At 52.8% G+C, this 22,960-nt stretch overlaps 2 protein-coding genes across 2 annotated transcripts; both read left to right on the forward strand.

The window, feature by feature from the left end:
- Nucleotides 1-4,345: 4,345 nt before the first annotated feature.
- Nucleotides 4,346-20,695, forward strand: FOXC2 (forkhead box C2). Its single transcript, XM_068956148.1, has 2 exons — nucleotides 4,346-6,276; nucleotides 20,048-20,695. Exons 1-2 carry the CDS (start codon nucleotides 4,900-4,902, stop codon nucleotides 20,084-20,086), a joined length of 1,416 nt encoding a protein of 471 aa, XP_068812249.1. The 5' UTR covers nucleotides 4,346-4,899; the 3' UTR covers nucleotides 20,087-20,695.
- Nucleotides 13,169-16,567, forward strand: FOXL1 (forkhead box L1). Its single transcript, XM_068956149.1, has 2 exons — nucleotides 13,169-13,298; nucleotides 13,781-16,567. The coding sequence occupies exon 2, from the start codon at nucleotides 14,375-14,377 to the stop codon at nucleotides 15,371-15,373; it is 999 nt and encodes a 332-aa protein (XP_068812250.1). The 5' UTR covers nucleotides 13,169-13,298; nucleotides 13,781-14,374; the 3' UTR covers nucleotides 15,374-16,567.
- Nucleotides 20,696-22,960: the final 2,265 nt, after the last annotated feature.

The raw sequence follows: 22,960 nt of genomic DNA on the forward strand, positions 1-22,960 counted from the left end.
AAATGACGACACTTGCTATAGGCTCTTAAATGAGGAGTTGGCAAACTGGTGATGTCTTTTCTACCAGTTTACTTCTGTGCTTTGGTTCCATGGGTCTGCAATCCTGTTTGCTCCAAATTACTTTTCCAGGATCTCTTCTATTCAGTCATACTGCAGTCTTTAGCATTAGCACTAGCAGCCCAGTGCAGCTCATACAGATGTCGGTGGAAAGTCTCTGCTTTTAGCAGGGAGTGGACAAGGCCACCAACATCCCTAGTACCTGGAATTATTCCATTCGAGGGGTCTAATTCGCTTCTAATATTCGTTTTACAAAATTGAGTAAAATACTGCAGTGAAAGAGGTTAGAAAAGGATCCAGTATTTAACACAGAAGATAAAATGTAGCTCTCACTTGAAGCACTCACAATTTGTGAAAAGACCTAGAAAAAAGGGGAGCTCCTGATTTGCAACCAGTGCAGGGTTGCAAACCCCAGTCTGCAAGGTGGACAATACAGAAAGAGGCTCCCTGAGCTAGGGGAATCATTTCCTTGAAGTGCAGGCTGAACACGTAAGGGCACCACAGAAAACAGACAGAATGCTCCCTGGAGATCAGTGCTGAAGGAGGTATGATCAGTTTTCTGTATTACAAATTAAAAATAGGCTGCACCTTCTAAAGGCAACAGCTTTTGATGATATATTCATTTTTCTGGAGTATTTACTGAAGTGCCAGAAACTAGACTTTCTGACCAACGTGAGATGCGTTTCCATGTGTGAATAAACCGTGTATGATCACATTTTGGTGCGTACTACATAACCCGGCACAGGAGGTGCATTAGGGCGGGTGGGACTGGCACTGCCTGACCTGTTTGAGGCCAGGGGCATCACCAGCTGCTGCCAATAGGTGTGCGGCTGTGTCACTCCCCTGTCCCCGCTTGCATGGCTGGAGCCCGCGTCTGGGTCGGTCGCCGATCCCGACGCAGAGCAGCGATGCACAAACGCAGAGCCAAAGGCATCAGCAGGGCTTTGCTGAACTGATGCCACTGTTGGTATTGCCAAGCCAGAGCAAGATCACTTTTCTTTCTTTTTTCCTTTTTCTTTCTTTCTTTCTTCCTTTTTCTTTCTTTCTTTCTTTCATGTCTATCTCTTTCTTTCTTTTTCTTTACTTTACTTTTGCTTTCCCTTTTTTCTCTTTCTTACCTTCTCTCTCTTTCTCTCTTTCTCTCTTTATCCCTTTCTTTCTCTATTTATTTCTCCTTATCTCCTTCTTCCTCTTTTTCTTTCTCTCTTGCTCTCTTTTCTTTCTCTCTCTCTTTCTCTTTCTTTGATCTCTTTCTCTCTCTTTCTCCCTTTCTTTTTCTCTTTCTTTCTTTCCTCTCTGTCTTTCTTTCTCCCTTTCTCTTTTTCTGTCTTTTACTCTTTCTCTTTTTCTTTCTTTCCTCAGCCTCCCTTGCTTGATCTCTTTATTCCTGTTGCTCTTGCTTTTTCCTCTCTTTCTTTGCTTGTCTGTTTGCTCTCTTTTTCTTCTTTCTCTGTTTTCCTTTCTCTCTCTTCTTCTTTCCTGCCTCTTTCTCTCTCTCTCTCTCGTTCTCTCCATCCTCCTCCCCCGTGCCATACGCCTGCACAAGCAGGTCACCCCCAAACCCGCAGCCCCGCGGCGGCGGTGCAGGCCCCGCGGCGGCCCCTGGGGGGCAGCACACGCCGCGCAGTGCGCCGCCCGCGCAGGTGAGGGCTGCGCCGGCCGCGAGCACCGCGCAGCGCCGAACGCCGCCGGCAGCGCCGAGCACCGCGGGCAGCGCCGAGCACCGCGGCCCCGGCCGCTGCCCTCCCCGCCCTCGCGGTGCCGGCGGCCAGGCCGGTCCCGGGGTGCCCGTGCGGGAAAGCGGAGACACGGGCAGGCTCCGGCTGTTGCTCTCGGGTGCTGGCCGCAGGCAAATAAAAGCCGCGCAGGCAGACCCGCCGCCCGTGCATCAGCTGCTGTTCGCGTAGCGCAGACAAACGCCGCTCTCGGGAGTCCCGCAGAGGAAAGGCGAAAGGAAAGGACCGTTCCAGGGACGAGATAATATTTCCCCCGTGCCTTTTGCTCTCTTGCTTGAAAGGACTCCTCTCTTCCCGGTCCCCCGTTTTGGAAGCTGGCTATATTTTTTGTAATGATTTTTTTTCCCCTGCTGCTGAAGTTTGGGCTTTTCCGAATCTATTGGTTTAGTCTCTATAAAGTTGGCAGCTGCAGCAAGCAAAGACCTATTGCTGCTTCTTGATTTTCTGTAGAAACTCATCTCTGTAAAGTTTTCAACTGAAGAGAGGTAAGATTCAATAAAGGCTATTTCTCAAGAGCGTACCAGGCTTCTAGGAAGCGACAGTCCTAGGACTCCACAGGGGTTTCTTTGGTCAAGCTTTTGCATTTACGCATTCCCAGCTTTTGAAATATTATCTTGTTTAAGAAATCCGATGTGCTTATGCATGCTAAGAAAATGCCCTAGTTTTTAAAGAAAAATGCGGTTTGTTTGAAAACTGAAGATAAAAAAGCGGAGCCGTTGTCGAATTATTCTAGGAAAAAATGTTATCTCGCTAGTCGTACTTTGAAATGAAAAATATCAGCAAAATTTACTATTTGTTTTCGTAAAAATCCCCCTGACATTTGCTCAGTTGATGAAACCCTCCCAGAACATTCACATTTATTTCCATCAAAATTAAGTGACAATTTTGTAGCTTCCAGTGAAACTTTCCAATCAATCTGCTATCACAGATAATTTTTATCAACACATCCTTTTAGAGGAGCTGCCCCCCTTATTTTATTCAGTTATCACATAAAATCGTTTCCTTTCGTATTAAGAAATTCACCGGCAATTAACATCAGCCCAGGGTTCCCACGGTTGGACCTTCGCTCCGCGCGCGTCCCCACAGCGCGGGGTGGAAGCGGGGAAGCGACATTTCATATAAGCAGCCAGCAAAGTCTCAAACTGAGTTTTGGAAAAATGTCTTTGTTTAAAGCTTTACTAAGCCCCACAAATTGCAAGGAGGGAAGGGCTGAATTACAGTGCAAGAAACCAAAAGATCACTACTTAGAAATCAGATCAGGAGGAGCCGGACTTGGGGGGAGGAAGTGGGAACAAGCCCCACCGAAATGACAGCTAATTCCTTTCAACCTTATCTTGTCTCTTAGAGCTGGAATCGATTTTGTAATGACTATTTTTTTTGCGGAGCGGGGAGGGAAAGGAATCACTGTTTCCCATCGTTATTTGTCCGCTGTTCAGATTCACATTTCTCGCAGGCAGCGAAGGGCAGCTCGCAGCAGCTTTCCAAATACCCGAATTTACACTTGGCCAGCATGCGTCCCTAATTATGCGACTCTGATTGCCTCTAATGAAATCATTAGAGAAAAATAGAGGGGCGGATTTCACATGCACCAGAAAATCCGCCTCAATGGCCGTAACGAAAAAAAGGCACCTAAAGTTCGCTGTATTCTTTTCTTTGCTTTTTCTTAAATAAGAAATATCCCCAAGCTCCCTGAAAGTGGCAGAGAAACCTCTCCGCCCCAAACGGCAGCGGCACTTGGGGCCGTCGGGGCGGGGAGCGGGGTGCCGGGGCGAAGCGGGGTGCGAAGCCACCCGCTCCCCAGCGCTAACGCTGCTTGTGCAGCTACCGGGCGAGCAGCGTGAGGAAGGAGCCGGTGGCCTTCCCGGAGCTTCAAGCTAAGAACTGCTGCGTTATTTCATTTAAAATAAATATATTTAAAACGGGGGAAGAGTACCTGCCCGATACACACCGCCGTTAGCTAGGAATTGCGGCGTTTAACAGCGCAATACGGAAAATCACTGCACCGCCCGGACACCCGCGGTCATTCAAAGGAACCTGGCGCGTTTTCGCGGCTGCAAATGTGCTTTAAAACTTAGCTTTTTACGAAGCGTAGGGGCAAAGTGCAGCGGGCGAGCAGAGAGTCCGCAGCCAGCACCGCTGCGGGGGGTTGCTCCTTTTGGGTCCAAAACGTTAAAATAAAGGAGGAAGAAATTTAAAAAAATTTTTTTTTTTTTTTTGCGAAGTGGGGGGAAAGTGTTCAGCAACGCAACGCGCGTGTGTGTGTGTGTGTGTGTGTGTGTGTGTGTGTCCCGTGCGCGCGCGCGCGCGCCCCTCTGCGTGTGTGTGTGTGTGTGTGCGTGTGTGAGTGTGTGGCGTGTGCCTGCGTGTGATGCTCGCAAGGCGACCGCATCCCGCCGCCGCCCGCCCATTGGCTGCCGCCGCCCGGGCGCGCCCCGCCATTGGCCGGCGGCGGGGGCGAGGGGCGGGGCCCGCGGGGAGTAAAAGCGCGTCGGCAGCAGGGAGAGTTTTGAAACTTTCCCAGCGCCTCCGAGGGCAGCTCGCCGGCTCCGCGCACCCGCGCACCCGCGCCGCCCGCCGCCTGCGAGGAGTCGGCGGGGCGCCGCCGGCTCCGGAAGATTTCGGGTGGTTGTTTGTGACAAGAATTGGGTTTTCGCAAGACTTTTCTTTTTCTTTTTTGTTTTTTAATTATTTTTTGTTTTTTTTTCCTTTCCTTTTGATTTTTTTTTTAATTCCCTTTTCCTGCGAGAACAGCCCCCCCTCCCCCGCCTCCCTTTCCGCAGCAGTTTCTGCCACCGCCGCGATACATAGGTGTATATAATAATAATCACAGTAATAAAGAGGGAGGGAGAGACCGCCAGAGACCACTCTGCCCCCGGCGACCCGAAGGATGCTGCTGCGGTGCCGCTGCTAAAGGACACGCTGGGATTTAGCTCGTGTCTGAGACTCTTTCTCTCCCGCTCTCTCCCTCTCTGCCCTCTTCCTTCTCCGCGGAGGGGTCCCCGCCGGGGCTGAGGCCCTCCACCCATCGCCCCTCTTCCTCCTCCTCCTCCTCCTCTCCTCCCCCCGCGGCTCCGCTCTCCTCGCCTCGCCGGGGGAAGCCCTCTCCATGATGCAGGCTCGCTACTCCGTCTCGGACCCCAACGCCTTGGGAGTGGTGCCGTATTTAAGCGAGCAGAACTACTACCGGACGGCGGGGACGTACGGCGGCATGGCCAACCCCATGAGCGTCTACTCGGGCCACGCCGAGCCCTACGCGGCGGGCATGGGGCGCTCCTACGGGCCCTACCACCCGCACCAGCCCGCCGCCCCCAAGGACCTGGTGAAGCCCCCGTACAGCTACATCGCCCTCATCACCATGGCCATCCAGAACGCCCCCGACAAGAAGATCACGCTCAATGGGATTTACCAGTTCATCATGGACCGCTTCCCCTTCTACCGCGAGAACAAGCAGGGCTGGCAGAACAGCATCCGCCACAACCTCTCGCTCAACGAGTGCTTCGTCAAGGTGCCCCGCGACGACAAGAAGCCGGGCAAGGGCAGCTACTGGACCCTGGACCCCGACTCCTACAACATGTTCGAGAACGGCAGCTTCCTGCGCCGCCGGAGACGCTTCAAGAAAAAGGACGTGTCCAAGGAGAAGGAGGAGGCCCGGGAGCGGCTGCTGAAGGAGCAGCCCAAGCCCCCCGGGCTCGCCGGCGCCGACATCCCCAAGGAAGCTTCCTCCTCCTCCTCCTCCGCCTCGGCCCCTTCCTCCGAGAAGAAGGTGGTCATCAAGAGCGAGACGGCGTCGCCGGAGCTGCCGGTGATCACCAAGGTGGAGACGCTGAGCCCGGCGAGCGGCGGGGCGCTGCGGGACAGCCCCCGCAGCGCGGCCTCGCCGCCCTCAGCCTCCCCCGAGGGCTCTCTGCCCGAGCACCACCCGTCCAGCAACGGGCTGCCGGGCTTCAGCGTGGAGAACATCATGACCCTGCGGACTTCGCCGCCGGCGGAGCTCAGCCCGGTGAGCGCGGCCTCGGGCCGCCCGGGGGGCGGCCTGGCGCTCAGCTACCCCCCGGGGCAGCCGTCGGGCTACAGCCAGGCGTGCAGCCAGGCCCTGGACACTAGTGGGAGCTACCACTGCAGCATGCGGGCCATGAGCCTCTACAGCGGCGAGCGGCCGGGCCACATGTGCGTGCCCCCCGCGGCGCTGGAGGAGGGCCTGGCGGAGCACCCCACGGGCGCCCCGTCGCCCCTGGGCGCCCTCAGCCTGCCGTCGGGGCAGGAGGGCGCGCTGGGCGCCGGGCACCCGCACGGCGGCGGCGGAGGCGGCGGCGGCTCCGCGGCCGCGCAGCCGGCCGCCTCCTGGTACCTCAACCACGGCGCCGAGCTGAGCCACCTGCCCGGGCACGGCTTCGGCTCGCAGCAGCAGACTTTCCCCAACGTCCGCGAGATGTTCACCTCGCACCGGCTCGGCATGGAGAGCGCCTCGCTCAGCGACCACCAGGTGAGCAGCAACTCCACCTGTCAGCTCCCCTATAGGTCCGCGCCCTCCCTATACCGCCACGCCACCCCCTACTCCTACGACTGCACTAAGTATTGAGTAGCCGCGACTCTGCCGCCTAGGGCCATTCGCCAAAAAAGAAAAAAATTTTAAAAAAATTAAAAAATTAACCATAATAATAATAAAAAAATCAGGAAAAAAAAAAAAAAACCAAAAGCCAACACCAAACAAACATTTCAGACCGCGTAAGGAAAGATTTGACCACCTCTCGGTGGACCTGGGAACCACAGAGTTCGTAGATCCCAAGCCGTGTTTCGGTCCTCTTTAAATTCCAGGCAAGTAAATTCTACTTGAAAAAGGGATCGCTCCTAAAAATAATAAAAAAGAAATCTATATATATGTCTATCTAAGCAAAGTGGCAAATTTTATATGCTAAAGTATAGGGGGTCTCAGAAAATAAGTTATGGACCAATATCACAGCGACCATTTATACAATTTAAAAGAAAAAATATATAAATATATATATATAATTATATGTCCGGGGTATTTTTTAAGTTCTCTGTTGTGCTGTAAAAAATGTGTGGATTTCTAATCAGGCTAATTTTCAGAGCCATTAATATAATATTTAAAGTTGAGTTCACTGGATTATTTTTGTGTCGCCCAACAATTTCTAACTTCCAAATTAATGACAAGTGATTTCTTCTTCTTCTTTTTCTTCTGTGTACAATTATGCAATAGAGTTTCTCTCATTTTAGAGTTGTTCTTTTTGCAAGACGAGGAAATAATTTATTTTTTGCTGGTGGATTTTTGAAAGAAAAAAATAGACAAAGTATCTGATACTTTTTTATTATTATTTACAACGTGTGATGTTTTGTATAATAGATTTCACCTTGACCATTCCTGAGGACTATTTGCTTTAATCTGCTTCAAAGTTCGTTTTGTCTTATGTGGTCCTAATTGTTGTACTTACCTTAAAATAAATCCATGCTGGTTTTTTTTTTCTGCTCCAAGTCTGGCGCTTGTGTGTGTGTATATACGTGTTTTTTTGCAAGTTTTCTCCCCTTCGCCTTTCCTTCATGCGGAAAAACACGGGGCTCGTTACTTTTGAAACAAAATCGTTTTCCTGAAGCCTAGAGGCTTATTATGATTATTTCTTTGGGAAAGGTTTGGTTCGCGTGGAGGGCTGCCGCAAGCGGAATCGTCCAGCTGCGGAGCGGGACGAGCCGGCGCTGCCGGGGCAGCGGGGCGGCAGCGGGGCCGGGGCCGAGCGCTGCCCCGCTCCGGCGCTGCCGGCCCTTGGCCAGCTTTAAACCGGAGGGAGATTTCCCAGGCCTCCAAATGCGAGAACGGAAAAAGGACTTGCAGCGGGGATGCTGGCTGAGGGAGTGCTTTTTCTCTTGCTCTGTCTCTGCAAATGTAGGCCTTCTGCTCTGCTTTGCATGCCTCCCCGCTCAGCTGCAATGTCCGAAGCGGGGAGCTGCCACGTTATAAACAAACAAGCAGCCCCCCGCTTTTCCAGGAGGTCCGAAGGGCTGCGAGTTGGTGCGGGTGCTACGGGCTATCATTTAAACCCGAACTCGTAGTGGAGTCTAAAAATATTGCAGGAAGCTCATTTTAGAATGATTTTACAGCTTTAAACGCCCTCTTACATGAAGATGTGGCTGCTTTAACCTCCTCTTTATCTACCTACACTCCTGTTCGTAATGCCTGGGGCTGACAGATGTCACGTCAGAGCCACGAACCTTCCTTTTCCCCAAATCCCTGAAAAGCCACTTTAGTTTATCGCAGAAATGCAAGTAGGGTAGGCGAAGAGTAATCCTAAAATCATGTGCCGGCAAAGCCTGAAGCCGGCTTTAGGAGGGAAAGTGCTCCATTTCTTTCGGAGTGTTTTCAAGCCCAGCTCGCTGGAGCCCAGTTCGCTTTGCAGCTGCAGAGATCGCCCAGAGGCACCGCGCCGTCCAACAACTGACGTGCCATAAAGCCCGCAACAAACGCGGCCCAGAGGGAACATTTTCGGGCCTTCCTTCGCCCCTCTTCTGCTTGCCTCAACCCCTCCCACCTCCCCAGCATCTTTTAGGGTGAATATATGGGCAGCCGCGGCTGGGTTACAGAACAGTTACACTTGTAAGAAGCGGTTAAAATCGATGATATAAATTGATTTTGATCGGGTAAATTTCATATGCGCCAGAAACCTGGCAAAAGACACTGAAACGCTCGATTTAAATGAGAAAAAATGTCCGAGACTCACTAGATCTGTATTTTAAGGAACATTCTTGTAAAACTCTTGCCATTTTTCCTGGCTCACAGAGGGTATTTTTTCTTTCTTTTTTTTCTCTTTTCTTTTTCTTGAAATAAAATGCAAAGTGCTATTTTAAAGAGAGAAAGATAAAAAACTAAATCGGGGAAGAATTTTTCTCCCATCCCTTCCCCGAGCTTTTGGCTAGCGGACTTTGCCCCTTCCATCTCGCGTTCCTTCTCTGGCGAAGCGGCTGGAAATCAGGTGTCTGGTGGGGATTTTCTCAAAGCGGGAGTGCGCCGGGGCACCCCAGCAGCGCCCGACCAGCTGACACTTCCCGAGCCGCTTTCCCACGCGTGTCGGGCCGCGCTGCTGCTGGACAGTTCCTGGGGGACCCCGAGCACGTCGGGGCCGCTCGGGGGGCCGCAGGCTTAGCCGGGCTTGGAGGTCCCTTCTCTCGCCCAGGGGGCCTCCCCCCAACCCTTTTATGCATTTATTTTGCCATCTCGCCCCGTCGAAGGGAGGGAAGACGTCCACCTTCTCCCCCCCCAGCCCCCCCCCCCCCCCCCGGTCCTAGCTAACAGCAATAGCGAGGGCTCTGTCCCCAACAGCGCCGACCCCCGCCCGAGGCTTTCCTCAGCCGCCATCGGGTCCTTCCCCGGGACTGGCCGGTTCCCTTCGAGACGGCATCGCCTCTCGCAGCGGCCGCAGCTGACGACGGCAGTAACGCCGGGACTGCTCGTGGTAACAGTAACGAGGTGCATCCCGGTGGGCCCTGCCGTGTGCCCGGGTCTTTTCCCCCTCCCCTGCAAATGGCAGGATTTCAGCGGCTTGGCCGCAATATAAAAGCCCTCTATTAGGTGCTGAGAGCAATGGGGACCCAGGAGCTTGTTTTCTGCTCGGCGCTTGCAGGATCAGGCCTCCCCCTGGCCTGACACAGCACAGGGGCAGGCTGTCCCTCCAGCCCCTCTCCGGGGCAAAGCCTCCTGTCATCTCCCCCAGCCCCAGGAAAAGCCCTGGAAAGCCAGGAAAGGCCGAGTGGTTCCGGGCAGCGCCGTCGATGCCCGACGCCGGGGCGCTGCTCAGCCAGACCCCGACCCGGGGCGCCGGGCACGGGCGCGGTGCTGAGCGCATCCTCCTTTCGCTGTGCCTGCCCTCCGTCCTGCGAGGACTAGCTCCATCTGCCTCTTTTCTAACCAAGGCGCTTGAGAGCTTTCGAGCCCCAGCCGTCCCCTTCCCCCCACCACCCCCACCCCCTGTCTTTCCTGGGGGAGCCCTTTTCGGAGAGCTCATTTTTGCAGGCGAGGCGAGAGCCAAGCGCTGGGCACTGTCCCCTAAGAGGGACCTGTCTGGGGCCGCATTTAAAGACTCAAAGATGGGGTTCACAGCCTCCCGGCCCCCTGGCTCGTTTGGCGGGACCCTCCCTGGTGGCCGTCGGGGGTCCTACAGGGGTCCCGTGATCAGATCCGGGGAGGAGGGATCCAGGGGTGACTAACCGGGGCCATGAGATGTTTTTCGCGACAGGTGATTTAAACCAGGCCAGGGCAGAGGCGGGGGCAGGAAGCAGCACGGAGTAACGCAGCCCTGAAATATAGACAGTCCGTCCCCTCGGTATGGCCCCGACATGTCCTCTCTCATCCCCGACGCTCCCCCTTTCCCCCATCTGTCCCCTCGTTGGGGGGCAGCCCACCCTTCTAGTGCTTAGGACAACGTCTGCACCCAAGCTTGGCCAGATCGGGCCCTGTAGGCCCTTGCAACTGAGAGACCAGCATAAATCCCCACGTAGCACGGTCTTTGGGCCAAACCTGGCCCCACTGGGGCCAGCTGAAGGCTGCTCTATGGCCGGTTACACCGGGCCCGGGCCCAGCGTGGTTCTGGGCAGCAGATGAGGATGGTGGTTGGGTTTTTATTGCTGCATTGCCATTAACCTGCGGATATGCAAACCTGTCTGAAAGCCCAGACGACTCTGGGTTTTGGAAGGGGAAGGGCCGGAAGTTTTCCAGCTCGTCCCCTCTCTGCGCTGCCGGGAAGGTCTGTGTTGTGTGCAGGCAATCCTGCGGCCTGGCCAAGCGAGCGAGTTTCCCTGCTGCTGTAGGACCCGGGTAAAACACACTCCCTTCAGGAAGGTCTAAGTACAACACAGGCACGGAGCTATCTGTCTGGGGAGGGCTGCTAGCTCTTCTGTCACTTAGGAGAGGGCTTTGCAAAAAGCGCATACCAGGCACTGGAGGTCGGGAAAGGAAGAAACTTGTCCCCCCTGCCTGACTCTGTGCTAATGTCGAGCGACCTTGTGGCTGTACAGTGCCGTGCATGTCACCCCAGGTGAGGGACTGGCAGTTCTGATCGGACCCCTCTGTGCAGCAGTTTCTAAGGGAGCCTTGGCCTGCAGCGGGTGAACCGCGCCATCTCTGAGGAGCAGGGCTAATCACCACTGTGAAACAGGTTTTGACTCGGGGCTGGGGCTGGGGGAAGCCACACACGAATGTCACTGTTCAAACCTGCAGGTTTTTACCCCCTCTGAGGTAGCTCCCTGAAGCGCTGGAGCAACCCAGATGCTCCAGGCTCTCTTGGCTCCCTCCGGTCCCTGGGCCTACAGTGGGGAGAGGCGGGCTGCAGCACGAGTAGGGAGCATAGATTTATGCCACACTCCCCAGGTCTGGGCCTGGCTGAGGCAAGAGTGAGAAGTACAGATTTATGCCTTGCTTTCCGGGTCCGGGCTGGTATGCAACACGAGTGGGGAGCACAGATTTATGCCCCGCTCCCCATATTCGGGCCAGGCTGCGGCAGGAGTGCGGAGCATAGATTTATGCCCCACTCAGCGGGGCCCTAAGCCGGGCTGCAACAGGAGCGGGGAGCACAGATTTATGCCTTGCTCTCCCAGTCCGGGCTGGCATGCAACAGGAGAGGGGAGCACAGATTTATGCCCTGCTCCCCAGGCTCGGGCAGGGCTGCGGCAGGAATAGGGAGCACGGGTTTATGCCCCACTCAGCAGGGGCCTCGGGCGGGAGCGCTCCTCGCTCCTGCTTTAAAAGCGCCTGTCAGCTGGAGAGGAGGGGAAAGACGTCCAGGAGCGCCTCCGTCGCCGGCTCCGCATTTCTTCCGCTCAGGGGAAGGGCTACAACAACAATAACAACAACAAAATCCCTCTAAACCGCGTCACTCGCTTTCAGCCGCTCTCTTCCCCGGTCACCCTGCGGCTACAGGAGCCTCTCCGATTACAGACACTGTCGAGGGCTGCTCCTGGGCAGATAACGCAGCGAGTTTCAGCAATGCTGTGAGCAGGAAGAAGGACCAGACAGAAAAGCCGCATCCCCGCCTCCAAGGATTTCCTACCGCTAAGAGGGGGAGAAGAGGGGAAGAAAGGAGGAAGCGACGATCTTACTGGGGGAGAAGGGTGGGGGAATAAGCGGGGGAGCCCGTATGCTTGTCTCCTGCCATACAGGCGAGTATTTAGTATTTTAATAATTCGTGCTTGGAGTGTCCCAAGGAGCAGGTGACTGACCCGAGGTGGGAAGGAGGCTGTACGGGACGGGGGTGACCCTCGGCGCTGGTCTCCCGCTCGCAGGCTGCCTTGAGGGTGCCGGCTCGGTGTCGGCCGGGTGAACGGATCTGGGCTCTGCCTCATGCCTCCTGGGTGAGGATGCTGCCGGGGGGCTGCCGGGAAGAGCTGAGCCCTCCTGCTCCCTTCGAAGTGAGGGACGGCCCCCAGGCCCTCCTTCCGCCTCCTCGCTTTGTTTTACTTGGGGTTTTATTGCATTTATCGCACGCCGGATGGGTTCTGGGGGAGGCGGCGGGTCCGGGCGGCCGGCGGCTGTCTGCACCGAGGGGGAGTGGATGCGGCTTTACTTGCATGGGCGGTGTTAACGGGGCTGGATTAGTTCCCCCCCTGCCTGAGACGAGCCAGTGAGCGGAGAGATTCCCCCAGCCCCTCGTGGAGAAGCGACCTCCGTACACACCCCCTCTATATTTCATGTACAGGCATGGCGTCTCAAAGCAGTTAGAAACCATTTGCGGCTCCAAAGCAGTCACGCTGTCTTTTACCCCAGGGGTTAAACGTCCTCGCCCGCTGCATTACTCGGAAAACGGAGGGATAGGAGCGGAAGAAAATCGATGGGCAGCTGGGCGGAAAGGGAACCTCCAGGGAGGTCCCAGCAGGGCATCGCCAAGGCCGCGGTGTGCTGGGAGATATCCCCGAGCCCAGCTTTTACTTCTTCCCTTCCAGGTAAAAAACCCCGCCGTGGTCGCTACGTGCGGGCGAGGAGCTGTAGTGACGGGTTATTTCTCTCTGAAGGAGAACGATCCTTCGGGGAGGGAGGACGAAGGAGGCTAAGAAGACGGTGCTGGAGTCCCCATTCTCTGGATCAGGCCCTGCCAGACCAGCATCCCTGGTGTCCTCCTTGAGCAGAGACGGTGGCAGCTCCAGAGCTGGCGCTCCCTCTGCTGAAACGAGCCCGACTCACCCACGACCTCCAGGAAATGCCTCGTGCTTCATTTCCAGGGCCTTATGCAGGGGGATTCCCGCCCCCTCCCCTCCAGCCCTCCTCTTCCCTCCCCAAGAGGTGATGCTCCGCGGGCAGGATCTAAGGGCTCTAACGCAGCGCCCCGCCGAGCCTCCCGGGCCTGGGGAAACAGCCGACACCTCCAGCCGAATCGGAATCCCTCAGGGCCTCGGATTAGAACTGCTACATCAGTAAATTTAAAACAAGAAAAAGAAAAAAAAACCCAAAACAGAAAACACAGCCCGCAACCTGGACGTTTATACAGAAAAAGAGCATCACAAATTCCTAATGTAAGCACCGGCCAGCTGTGTGCACTTGTAAAGTTGTTATAATCCCCCTCCTTGTTATAAACAGGAAAGTACATAATATAAAGCAACAGGCCCGCATTCACAAATACTGACCCTCCTCCCAGCGCCTGCCAAATTCCCCTTTCGTGAAGCTCGCTGTACCCCGGGTGCCTCCCCCGGCCCCGCCAGCCGTGCCCGGGGCTGCTGCGGAGCCCCCGCCGCGCCCCGCCCGGGCTCGGCCGCCTCCCCCGGGGCCGCGGCGGCCGGGCCGGGCCGGGCCGGGCCGCTCCGCTCCAACAGCTCCCGCTGGCTGCACACACCGGCTCCGGCACTCCGGCCACCAGCACCGGGATCCCCCCAAATAACTCTTCCCCTCGGGCAGAGACAGGCCCCCGCTTCTTTCCTCCCTGCGGATCATCCCTGTGGCAGCGCTCGCTTCTCTTCTGATCGATCTCCTTCTCTCTCTCTCTTTTTTTTTCTTTTAGTTTAATACCCCTCTTTTCCTCCAGGGTTTCCTTGCCCGTTCCTCCCCGAGCTCCAGCAGTGTACATCCTGCTCTGCTGTGTGTGCTTACAGCGTCAAAGGGTGGACGTGATATTTCAAACATCAGATCAGTGCGTTTATATATTGGGTGCCCGGAAATTTTTCCAAATAAACACAGCTTGATTCGACTTGGGTGGGCAGACTTATCAACAGACTAATTCTATAAACAAATGAAGGAATAACCCGGAGACCATTGGCTGGTACCAGCAAGACACGTGGAGAGAGCTTGGAGTTTTGTAGCAATGAAATTTTAATTAATGTGGGTGGGCTGAGAACACAAACGACTGTTTATCAGAGACAATTTATTTTCCAGTGCTAAGTCAACATATAATAGCAAACTTACAACAATTATTTAACTTTTTTTTTTTTTTAAGAGCTATGAAGCAGGGACAGAGGCAGAGTGAGCTCGTTCAGGCAGGGTTGGGATCTCAGCTAGCACAAATAGCTCCCTGGTGGACTCTTCCCAGGTTTCTGCCCTGCCCTGTCCCTTCTCCCTGCTCCGAGGGGGAAGACCCGGAGCTAAAAGCCCATCCGCGATGAGCCACATTTACAGCAGCCACCTCTCGCCCATGGGCAGCTCCTCCATGGTGTATCTCCCCGCAGCGCTGGGCTTCGCCTCCAGCAGCGTGCTCTCCCGGCAGGACCCCCCGCAGAAGCCCCCGTACAGCTACATCGCCCTCATCGCCATGGCCATCAAGGAGGCTCCGGAGCAGAAGGTGACCCTCAGCGGCATCTACCAGTTCATCATGGACCGCTTCCCCTTCTACCACGACAACAAGCAGGGCTGGCAGAACAGCATCCGCCACAACCTCTCGCTCAACGACTGCTTCATCAAGGTGCCGCGGGAGAAGGGCCGACCCGGCAAGGGCAGCTACTGGACCCTGGACCCGCGGTGCCTGGACATGTTCGAGAACGGCAACTACCGGCGGAGGAAGAGGAAGCCCAAAGCGGCGGGGGCGCCGGAGGCGAGGGGTAGCGCGGCCCCCGAGGAGCCCAAGCGGCTCCGGGGCAGCCCGGGCGGGCAGAACCCGGCACCGGACTCGGGCGACGAGGGCGCCGAGGGCCGGGGAGGCGGCGGGCGCTGGCGGGCGGCGGCGGGCGCTGGCGGGGAGCCGGCGGCGGCCGGGGGCCGGCGGAGCTGCAGCGGGGAGCCGGCCCCCACCGAGAGCCGGCCCCCGCGGCGGGAGGCCGAGCCGCAGCCGCCGGCCGCCGCTCCGGGGGGGGCCCCCGGCGGGCAGCCCCCCGCCGCCCCCCCGCCGCATAAGGGCGCCCCGCGCTGCCGCAGCTTCAGCATCGAGAGCATCCTGGCGCAGGGGCTGCGGCAGCCCCCCCCCGGGGCCGCCCCCAAGGCGGCTCTCGAGAGCCCCGTCGGCTGCTTCGGCGGCTCCCTCGTCGCCGGCGGCAGCTTCGGGCCGGCTTTCAACGCCTCCCTCATGCTCGACTCCCAGGTGCACGGGAGGCTTTATCACATCGGCATCCCCTTCCTCTCCTGCCTCCCTCTCCACTTCTCCGAGACGGTATTTAATTTCCAGTAGTTCCCCCATAATGATGCTCCCCATCCCCCTCGCCCCCCTGCAGTCTAGTCGCTGCTCCCGGCCCGGGGCAGGATGGGGGGGAGAGACCGGACTCAGACCTCACCAAGCGGGTAAAGACCAAAACATGATGTTAAAGGTGACTCAGGATTTCAGGGCATTTTCAAGGCACGTCTTGCTGCGGAGCTCTCTTTAGCGATTGCCTCCCCTGCCAGATCGACTTTTAAAGGTAAAACGGTTTTCTTTTCACGTCGGTGATGGAGAAGCGGAGACAGGCGGTGGGATTCCCACGCTCGCCTCGGTCCCCCGTCGCGTCTGTTCTGCAGGTTTAGTCTTTGCATCCGTCAGGTTTTCCAGATCTGCTTTCTGCCGAGCCCCTCGCCTCTCCGGTTTTCTTCCTTTTTCTTTAGAAAACCAAACCCGCCCCTTTTATCCTTGGGGGAGGGGGCTGTGTTTTGTCTTGCCATTAATACCCACCGGTGCCTACACACAAATACTTCCTGAGGTGTTGCCTTCCAGTCCTTGGCGTGGGTGAAAGGCAGGTAATCGGAATAAACGGAGCTAAAATAAGGACAGACGAAATAAGGCAGTCTCCTGTGCAGTCATGCTTGCTTTGACTCAGCACCATATATAACTCACGGCGTTAACTCAAGCTGGTTTCCTGCCTGGCTCTTGTACTTCTAGAGTATCACTACAGCGTTTCTGTCTCACTGCTGTGGCTAAGCAGAGAGAAGGGGACAGACAAACACACGTGTCTTGAACGAAGAGAAGCTGCCCGTGTCCATGTCTTGCTGGGATCAGTTACTTCTTACCAAAAAGACTGAACCAGGGCTGTGGAAGCCAATCTTGGCGTTCTGGAGTAGCTGTGTTAACAATCCAGACAACTACTAGGGGGAAAAAAAAAAAGAGAGAGAGAAAAAAGATATGAACTATTTCTCAAAATTTTATTTTTTCTTAAAGAAGGAAGAATCCAGACACATTATAAGCAACCGGGAATATTTCTTATTTTTGCCATAAATAGAGGCTTTTTATATATTAGTGGATAAATGCCCTTTGGGAAAAAAGATCTATAGTCTCAATTTTCACTATGAAACCCCATCTATATCCAATAAAAGTATTTTGTCCAGTACTGTGGCTGACTCATTCTGAGCTCACCTCCACCTCTGCAGCCGGAGGGTCTGGCAGCGGAGCAGGGCCTTCCCCGGGCTCGCAGGCTGGCGGGTGGCCCTGCAGAAGCGCTACACATATCCTTGAGCCTGCGTGCAGCAGTGAGCTCTGGGGAATTTGAAGTACAAATATCTGGGTAATGGCATGATGCACTGCACTGCCAGAAGAAGGTAAAAGGTGAGAAGCTAAAAATAGGGGCTTGGGAAATTACCCGTTTCTAGTAACTGAGACAACATTTCCTGAAGCACTTCTGTTTCTCCTCCTTCCCCCATCCTTCCATCCCACCCCAACCCACCAGAAAAGCCTGCCCTAAAATAAACACCTTGACTATTGAAAATCTGGGTTTCTCAGGAAAGCTGTGATCCAGCCTTTCCAGAGAAAGGTCAGCACCTCCTCCCTGAAGGTGCTGCCAATCTATCTTGCCATTTAGACTAGGAGTTGAGGGGAAAAGCGTTGCACCACTGGGCAAAGAGCTGTGATGTGGGCAAGTGCAGAAAATCCCTGAAAGGTGGGAAGGAGTGCTGCATTTCCTAAAAGGAAGATGTTCATAGATGGATCCCTAGACAGAGACAGCTACAGCCTTTCACAAAAGTGTGCTGACTCACTCAGTGAAGAAAAAATGAGGGTGGGAGGGTGAGCTTTTTATACAGATTGGCAAGAGGGACTTTAAATAAAATCCCTGCCATATTTTCTATTTGTGCCAATTCGTGTTTAAACACCTCTTAAGTCCATTTTCTAAATCTGTGACACTGAATCAGCAAAAAAAAAAAAAAAAGGGCTTGCACAAATGAAGAAACCGCAGCCTGGTCAAAGCCACATGTGCCCCCACCATAATTTACAGGGCTGTACAGATGCTGAGAGGGTTAATGCTCCTAGCTTCAAAATCCCTTGTCCCTACAGTGCCACACGTGTAATCAGATATGTATTATAGCAAGTTAAATAAATGGCCACTTTGTGAGGAGGTTTCGAGCAAAGGCTTGAGGCAGGCATCACAAGTCCTTTAGGAGTCCGGGTGGTAGCATCACTCGTGGAAAGCAGCAGGGTTAGAGAAGGGAAAAGATCCTGCTTAGCTCTTGTCCAGTGGTGAGGGAGACCTCAGGTCACCCCTCCACCCCCAGCTGCTTATATGCAATAGGATTTCAGCTCGTGAGTGAGATGGGGGGTTAATCCTGCCTCCGAGGAAGTGCATGAGGCCAGGTCTCCATCTAGTTCGAGAGCCCATTTCCACGGCTGGCCAGTGTTGCCGGCTTCAGATGGAGAAGCTGCCTCCTTGACCTCAGTTCAGCCTGGCCCACTGAAGGGCTTTGCCCCTGGAAGTGGTTACTTATGCTCTCAATCACGAGGGGTTTATACCTAGAAAAACCTTTTCCCTTGTCTAAAAAAACTCCCCTGAGGTAGCTGTGGATATGCCCAGAAGCCATGGGGAAGTTCCCCCCTTATCACCCGTGGGAGCACGATCCGGCTTCAGCCGTGCCACCCTCACCAGCACGTTGTGTACGTCCAGCACACTGCTAGCGAGCAGCTGCTGCTGCTGCGGGCGAGCGTGTCCTCCCGCGCGCCTGGAGCGCGGGGACAGCCACAGGCCAAAGGAATCCACTGGGAGCTGTCCTGTCACTATTTCACCTGTGTCTTCAGTCTCAGCTGGTTCCCTCTCTCCTGACTTGGCATCCTCACTGTGTCCCCCCGGTTTCAGGACCCCTCAGCTCCCGTCATAGCTCCCAAAATACCTCCTTGCACCTGCAGATGGTTTTTCAGTCCTTTTCTGAAAGCCCAGGAGGAACAGGGAGCAGCCACTGTAACTGCTTCCTCCATCCCATATCCTCCACCTCAAGGGAAAGGAAGAGGTGGTCCTTCCTGCAGCAGTGCAGCTTTTGGGGGTAGATCTTTGCCTTTTGCAGGTGTCCTGCAAAGATCAAGCTAAGCCACCCCTCTCTCCTCCTGGTGGAAAATTCCCCCTCCTTTCAACCCACCAGTGCCTCAGGGATACTTGGCGGTACAAAGTTTTACAAATTAATATTGCATTGTTTACAGGGTCACTTGTTTTTACTGGTTCAAACCGGCCTGCCTTTCAAATATGTGCCAGGTCTTCTCATTTTTGCACTGTGATGGAAAAGAAAATAATAAAAAGAAATGGCTGAGTAGCTTTTTCATTTTCTTAAGGTCCAGGTCAAAAGTAAACAAATCGTCTGAAGGAAGGAGACTGAAACTGGGCTTTCAGCTTGACTGGTACATGATGTATGTTTTTATCACAGACATGTTTGTTGAGATTTAACTCTCTTTTTAATGAGATGGGAGTTTATTTTCTGCGAGGCTTTGCTTATGGTGACATTTTATTTTATTTCTGTTTTGTTGTAGTGGAATGGGACTCAGCACAGCTGCAGTGTTTAAAAACCACACTGGGCTTGATTTCAGTTTTATTTGCAAGAGTAAAATTAATAGACTTAGCATGTTCTGCACAAAGGTGAAACAGGCTTGAATGAACTCGGAGTTAAGCAGAGAGCTATGAGTGGCAATTTGGAGTGAACTGGGAGCGGGCGATCAGTGTAACTTGCGGAGGACGAATACCGAGAAAAAAGGGTCTTGTTGCCAACACGCAGAATGACTAACCACACACTGCTTTAGCACGTCATCTGTTTACATACAGAACAGCAGAAGTAATGGTACAATAAAAACGATAGCACGCTGGTGCAGAGAAATAAGTGTACGTGTTGATACACCACTACCTGTCATTTCTATCTAACTGCACATCCTTTATTCCTCTACACAGCTACAGCTGCAAATTGTGGTGCGGTGCAATGCTAAACGGGCAGTGTGTCAGATGAACATAAATGACTTGACAAGCTGCAAAAATTGAATGTCAATGGTTTCACACCTGTTCTGTAACCAAAAAAGCAACAGCCGAACACAAAACTGCCACCCACTATTTAACTCATGCCTGGAATCTTCCTCCTGGCTTTCCCAACCTCTCCGGCTTGGCTGTAAAAGCAAGTCTGAAATACTGCAAAGAAAAGTAGAAAATAGCCGGTGATGCGGTATAAACAGCACACTCCTTGTGTGGGCGATACATATGCCTTTCTATTCCACTGGAGAGGAATGACCTATCCCAACTGAGCAAGGTGGCACGTCTCTTGAGTTATGCAGCCAATTTTAACTTGGAGGACCGCAGGAGAGTGGGCAGGGGAAGAAGTGTGCACTGGAGCTCTTCGGTTCCCAGAGCTGCTTTCTTCCAAATACAGGTTCGCTACAAGGCAAGCTGCAGTGTATTAAAATAATTCAGGAATTTCTTTTCTCATGAATGGGAGTTCTACTCATTAAACACGCCCTGTGCCTCTTCACCTGAAGTTGGCCCCATAGCATATAAAAAATCAAGTGTTTAATGTGTGTGCAGAAGCTACTGTCAGGGGCTGTCACTCAAAGCGCATGACTGTCTCTGGGTCTGCTTTCAAGGTGACATAACATTAAGGGACTTTGTAATGGTTTCTACTTCTTCTTTTTTTTTTTTTTTAATAGTTACGTCTCCTTTCATCCTTTACCAAGAAAGGCACATAGTGGAGAGAGCATGGAGAGAGCATCTCTTTTCACACTGAAATCTACTCGCTTTCTGCTAATTGCTCTTAAGCCTGCTGTGAAGAACAGCTGAATCCAGCAAGGAGAGGGGGAGAAGGATCTGCTACATTACTTGATTCATATCCGTGCGCACGCAGAAAACAGGCCCTCTGGGAGACAACATTTTGGACATTAAACAGATCACATATTTGATTTTAAGTGAAAGACCAAGAAGACGAGATCACAGAATTAGAGAAGTTACAGATGGAAAAGGTCTATGAGGTTACGCAATTCATCAGTCTGGACATTGCATAATTGCTCCCTACAGTATATTTTTAGTGCTTTATCCAGACAAATCATTAAGTGCTTTAAAATGGGCCAGATTCCTCAAGCTCAATGCGTGCTAAATCACAGCTGATTTCTCAGAGGCTCGTAGCTTGCAATGTCTAATAAAAGACCAGGAGAAAATTTTGTGTGGTCAAGGAGAACAGAACTGGCTCTTCTGAAAATAAATACTGGTCTGATTCTGTGTTCCTTACAGGACCTTTTCCTAAGTTGTCTGAATTAGCTCTCTTAAATCTCATTTTCAGATTCTACTGAATGATACATTATTACTAATTCAGATGTTCACTTAGTCCAAAGTAAAACATTGTTAATGTTCATGTGAACGCAATTTGTTTTAACTCAGCTTCAAAGCCAGTTCAGTAAAGCGTAAAGAATGTTTATTTAAAATATAGTTGCTAAATTTAGCATGAGCTTGGTTAGCCTAAATCTTAGCGACATTTTTAGAGAGCACATTGCAAATCAGGAATGCATGGAGAAATAAATAAACTTTCCCACATTTTTGGAAATCAAATAAGAATTTGCAAGTTATTTCTTGCACGGGCAATTTCTGGGGATTGGAAAGCATTACGAATAATGCAAATTCCCCACCAAATAGACATTTTGAAAGACAATACTAATAATTTTCATTGTAATTTCATTTTAAATAATATTCCCTCCAGGACAAAAAGACACTAAGAGCAGACAACCATTGCCATAAAAATTACGCAGAGTGTTAGCGCGGTTCACTATTTACACATGCTCTTTGCAAAGCCCTGAAAAGCACAACGGAGCTGCGGCTGGCTACAAGCCACATTCAAACTGCGCAAAGGAAATCTTGCATTTGAATTAGGTCCTGTGCTATTCCTGGTAATCGTGAGACTGGACCTTACGCCCACCCCTTGCGTGCCGGCCGCTGAAGTGCTCTCGCTGGCTTGAAGGCTGGCGTGCCCGGAGTACGCCCGGGGGCCAGCTCTTTCCCCCGTCGGTCCATGGTAGTCAAAGCTCACCTGGGGGACGTGGGCATGAGATCAGAAACGTGGTCGTTTACACTAGCTCTTGTTTACAGTCCCGGACCAGCTAAACACTGGGGCCCAAGTTGTACAATGACCAATTTACATTACAGTGATCTAACTCAGCTGTATGGTGATTAAAGCATGAAGCGAGGCTGCCTAATTGAAAATTACCACACTATCCACTTAGACAGAAGACAGATGATTTTTAAAGCTTTTCCTTTCCTTTCTTCTTCCTCCCAGCATCACCTTCCCGAGTTTACCCTGGGAAAAGAGGCGCATCTGGGCCATCTTGATGCTATGTGACATCGCCCTAGAGAAACAAGCAAACCCCTAAAGGGAAGAAGAGTGAATTTGCAATGCTAGTGCTTAAATTCTGCTTTTTCATGAATGAAATAATTTGGTTTACTATAGTTAGGTTACAGCGTTTTCCTCTGTGAGTCTCCCTCCTGCCCCAGTGAAGCCAGCTCGTGCCACCAGGATACCGGCTGCGTGGGACATCAGCCCATCGTGGATCCATGCATGCTGCTGGCTGTTGCAAAGCCGAGGCCAACCCAAAGGAGGACCACGGGCGGGACACCCTCTCCGAAAGCATGGACTCCTTCTGCCTCACAGAGATGTCGCAGGGCAAGGAGGAGGATGCGGCCAGCAGCAGCCCCAGGGCCAGCCTCCAGCCTCTGCCTGCACCAAAGAGGAGACTCAGGCTGCCAGTTTAAGCCTAAATGTCTAACATTTCAGGCAGCTGGATGGAAGTGGGTAGGGTTCCTGGGGGTGTAATAGCTGCTTTGAGCCTCGTGTCCGCAGCGAGGCGATCGGCCTGACGCACGGCACCGCCAGCTCACGTCCAGCTCTAGGCGAGTGCCGCGGCCCCGGGCGCCCCCTTCCCTCCCAGCGCCTCGAGCTCTCGCCAGCCGTCAGATGGACGCTTGGAAATACGCTGGCCCGAGGCACTCAGTCCTGACTCTGCAGTGAGGCGGACCCCTTAGTTCTTCGCTACGTATCTTAAACTGCTTACTAAGTCACTGTTTTCATTAGAAAAGCAATATGTAATAATAGTTGTTAAAATAATTGTATTTCTGTTTTTACATCTGTAAAGATTAAGTTAAACAGTATGAAGCCCATTAAACTATTTCATGTCATGCTGCCATAAATTTCCTCCATTCCCATTGCTACTATTATTCCAGAGTAAACTCAGAGATCAAGCTGCTGCCACAGAGAGTTATTTATAGGAGCTCATTCATCAATAAAAACTTCAAAAGAAATCTGTTACTCTTCTATTGGGAAGCCAAAGAAAACTAACATAAAGACAACCCTGTTAAGAAACAAAGCTAAGGAGACCACAAGACATTTAGTTAAGGAAAATCCTGATTTCTAACAAATACCGTGCAAGGAACCAAAAAAAAAAAAAAAAAGAGAGAGAGAGAGAGAGACAGAGAGAGAAAAGATTGTTGGCAACATGAATCCTTTTACGTTACGTCATTTCCACTGGATGGTTAAAATAAACTGTTAAACAGTTGTATTTGTACTGGCTCAGCCCCCTCAT

This window comes from Struthio camelus, chromosome 10, assembly GCF_040807025.1.
Source record: "Struthio camelus isolate bStrCam1 chromosome 10, bStrCam1.hap1, whole genome shotgun sequence".
NCBI lineage: Eukaryota > Metazoa > Chordata > Aves > Struthioniformes > Struthionidae > Struthio > Struthio camelus.

Coding starts and splice junctions, on each gene's coding strand:
- FOXL1 (XM_068956149.1), top strand. CDS start 14,375: ATGAGCCACATTTACAGCAGCCACCTCTCGCCCATGGGCAGCTCCTCC.
- FOXC2 (XM_068956148.1), top strand. CDS start 4,900: ATGATGCAGGCTCGCTACTCCGTCTCGGACCCCAACGCCTTGGGAGTG. Junction 6,277..20,047: donor CCTCGCTCAGCGACCACCAG/GTGAGCAGCAAC, acceptor TTTTTTTAATAG/TTACGTCTCCTTTCATCCTT.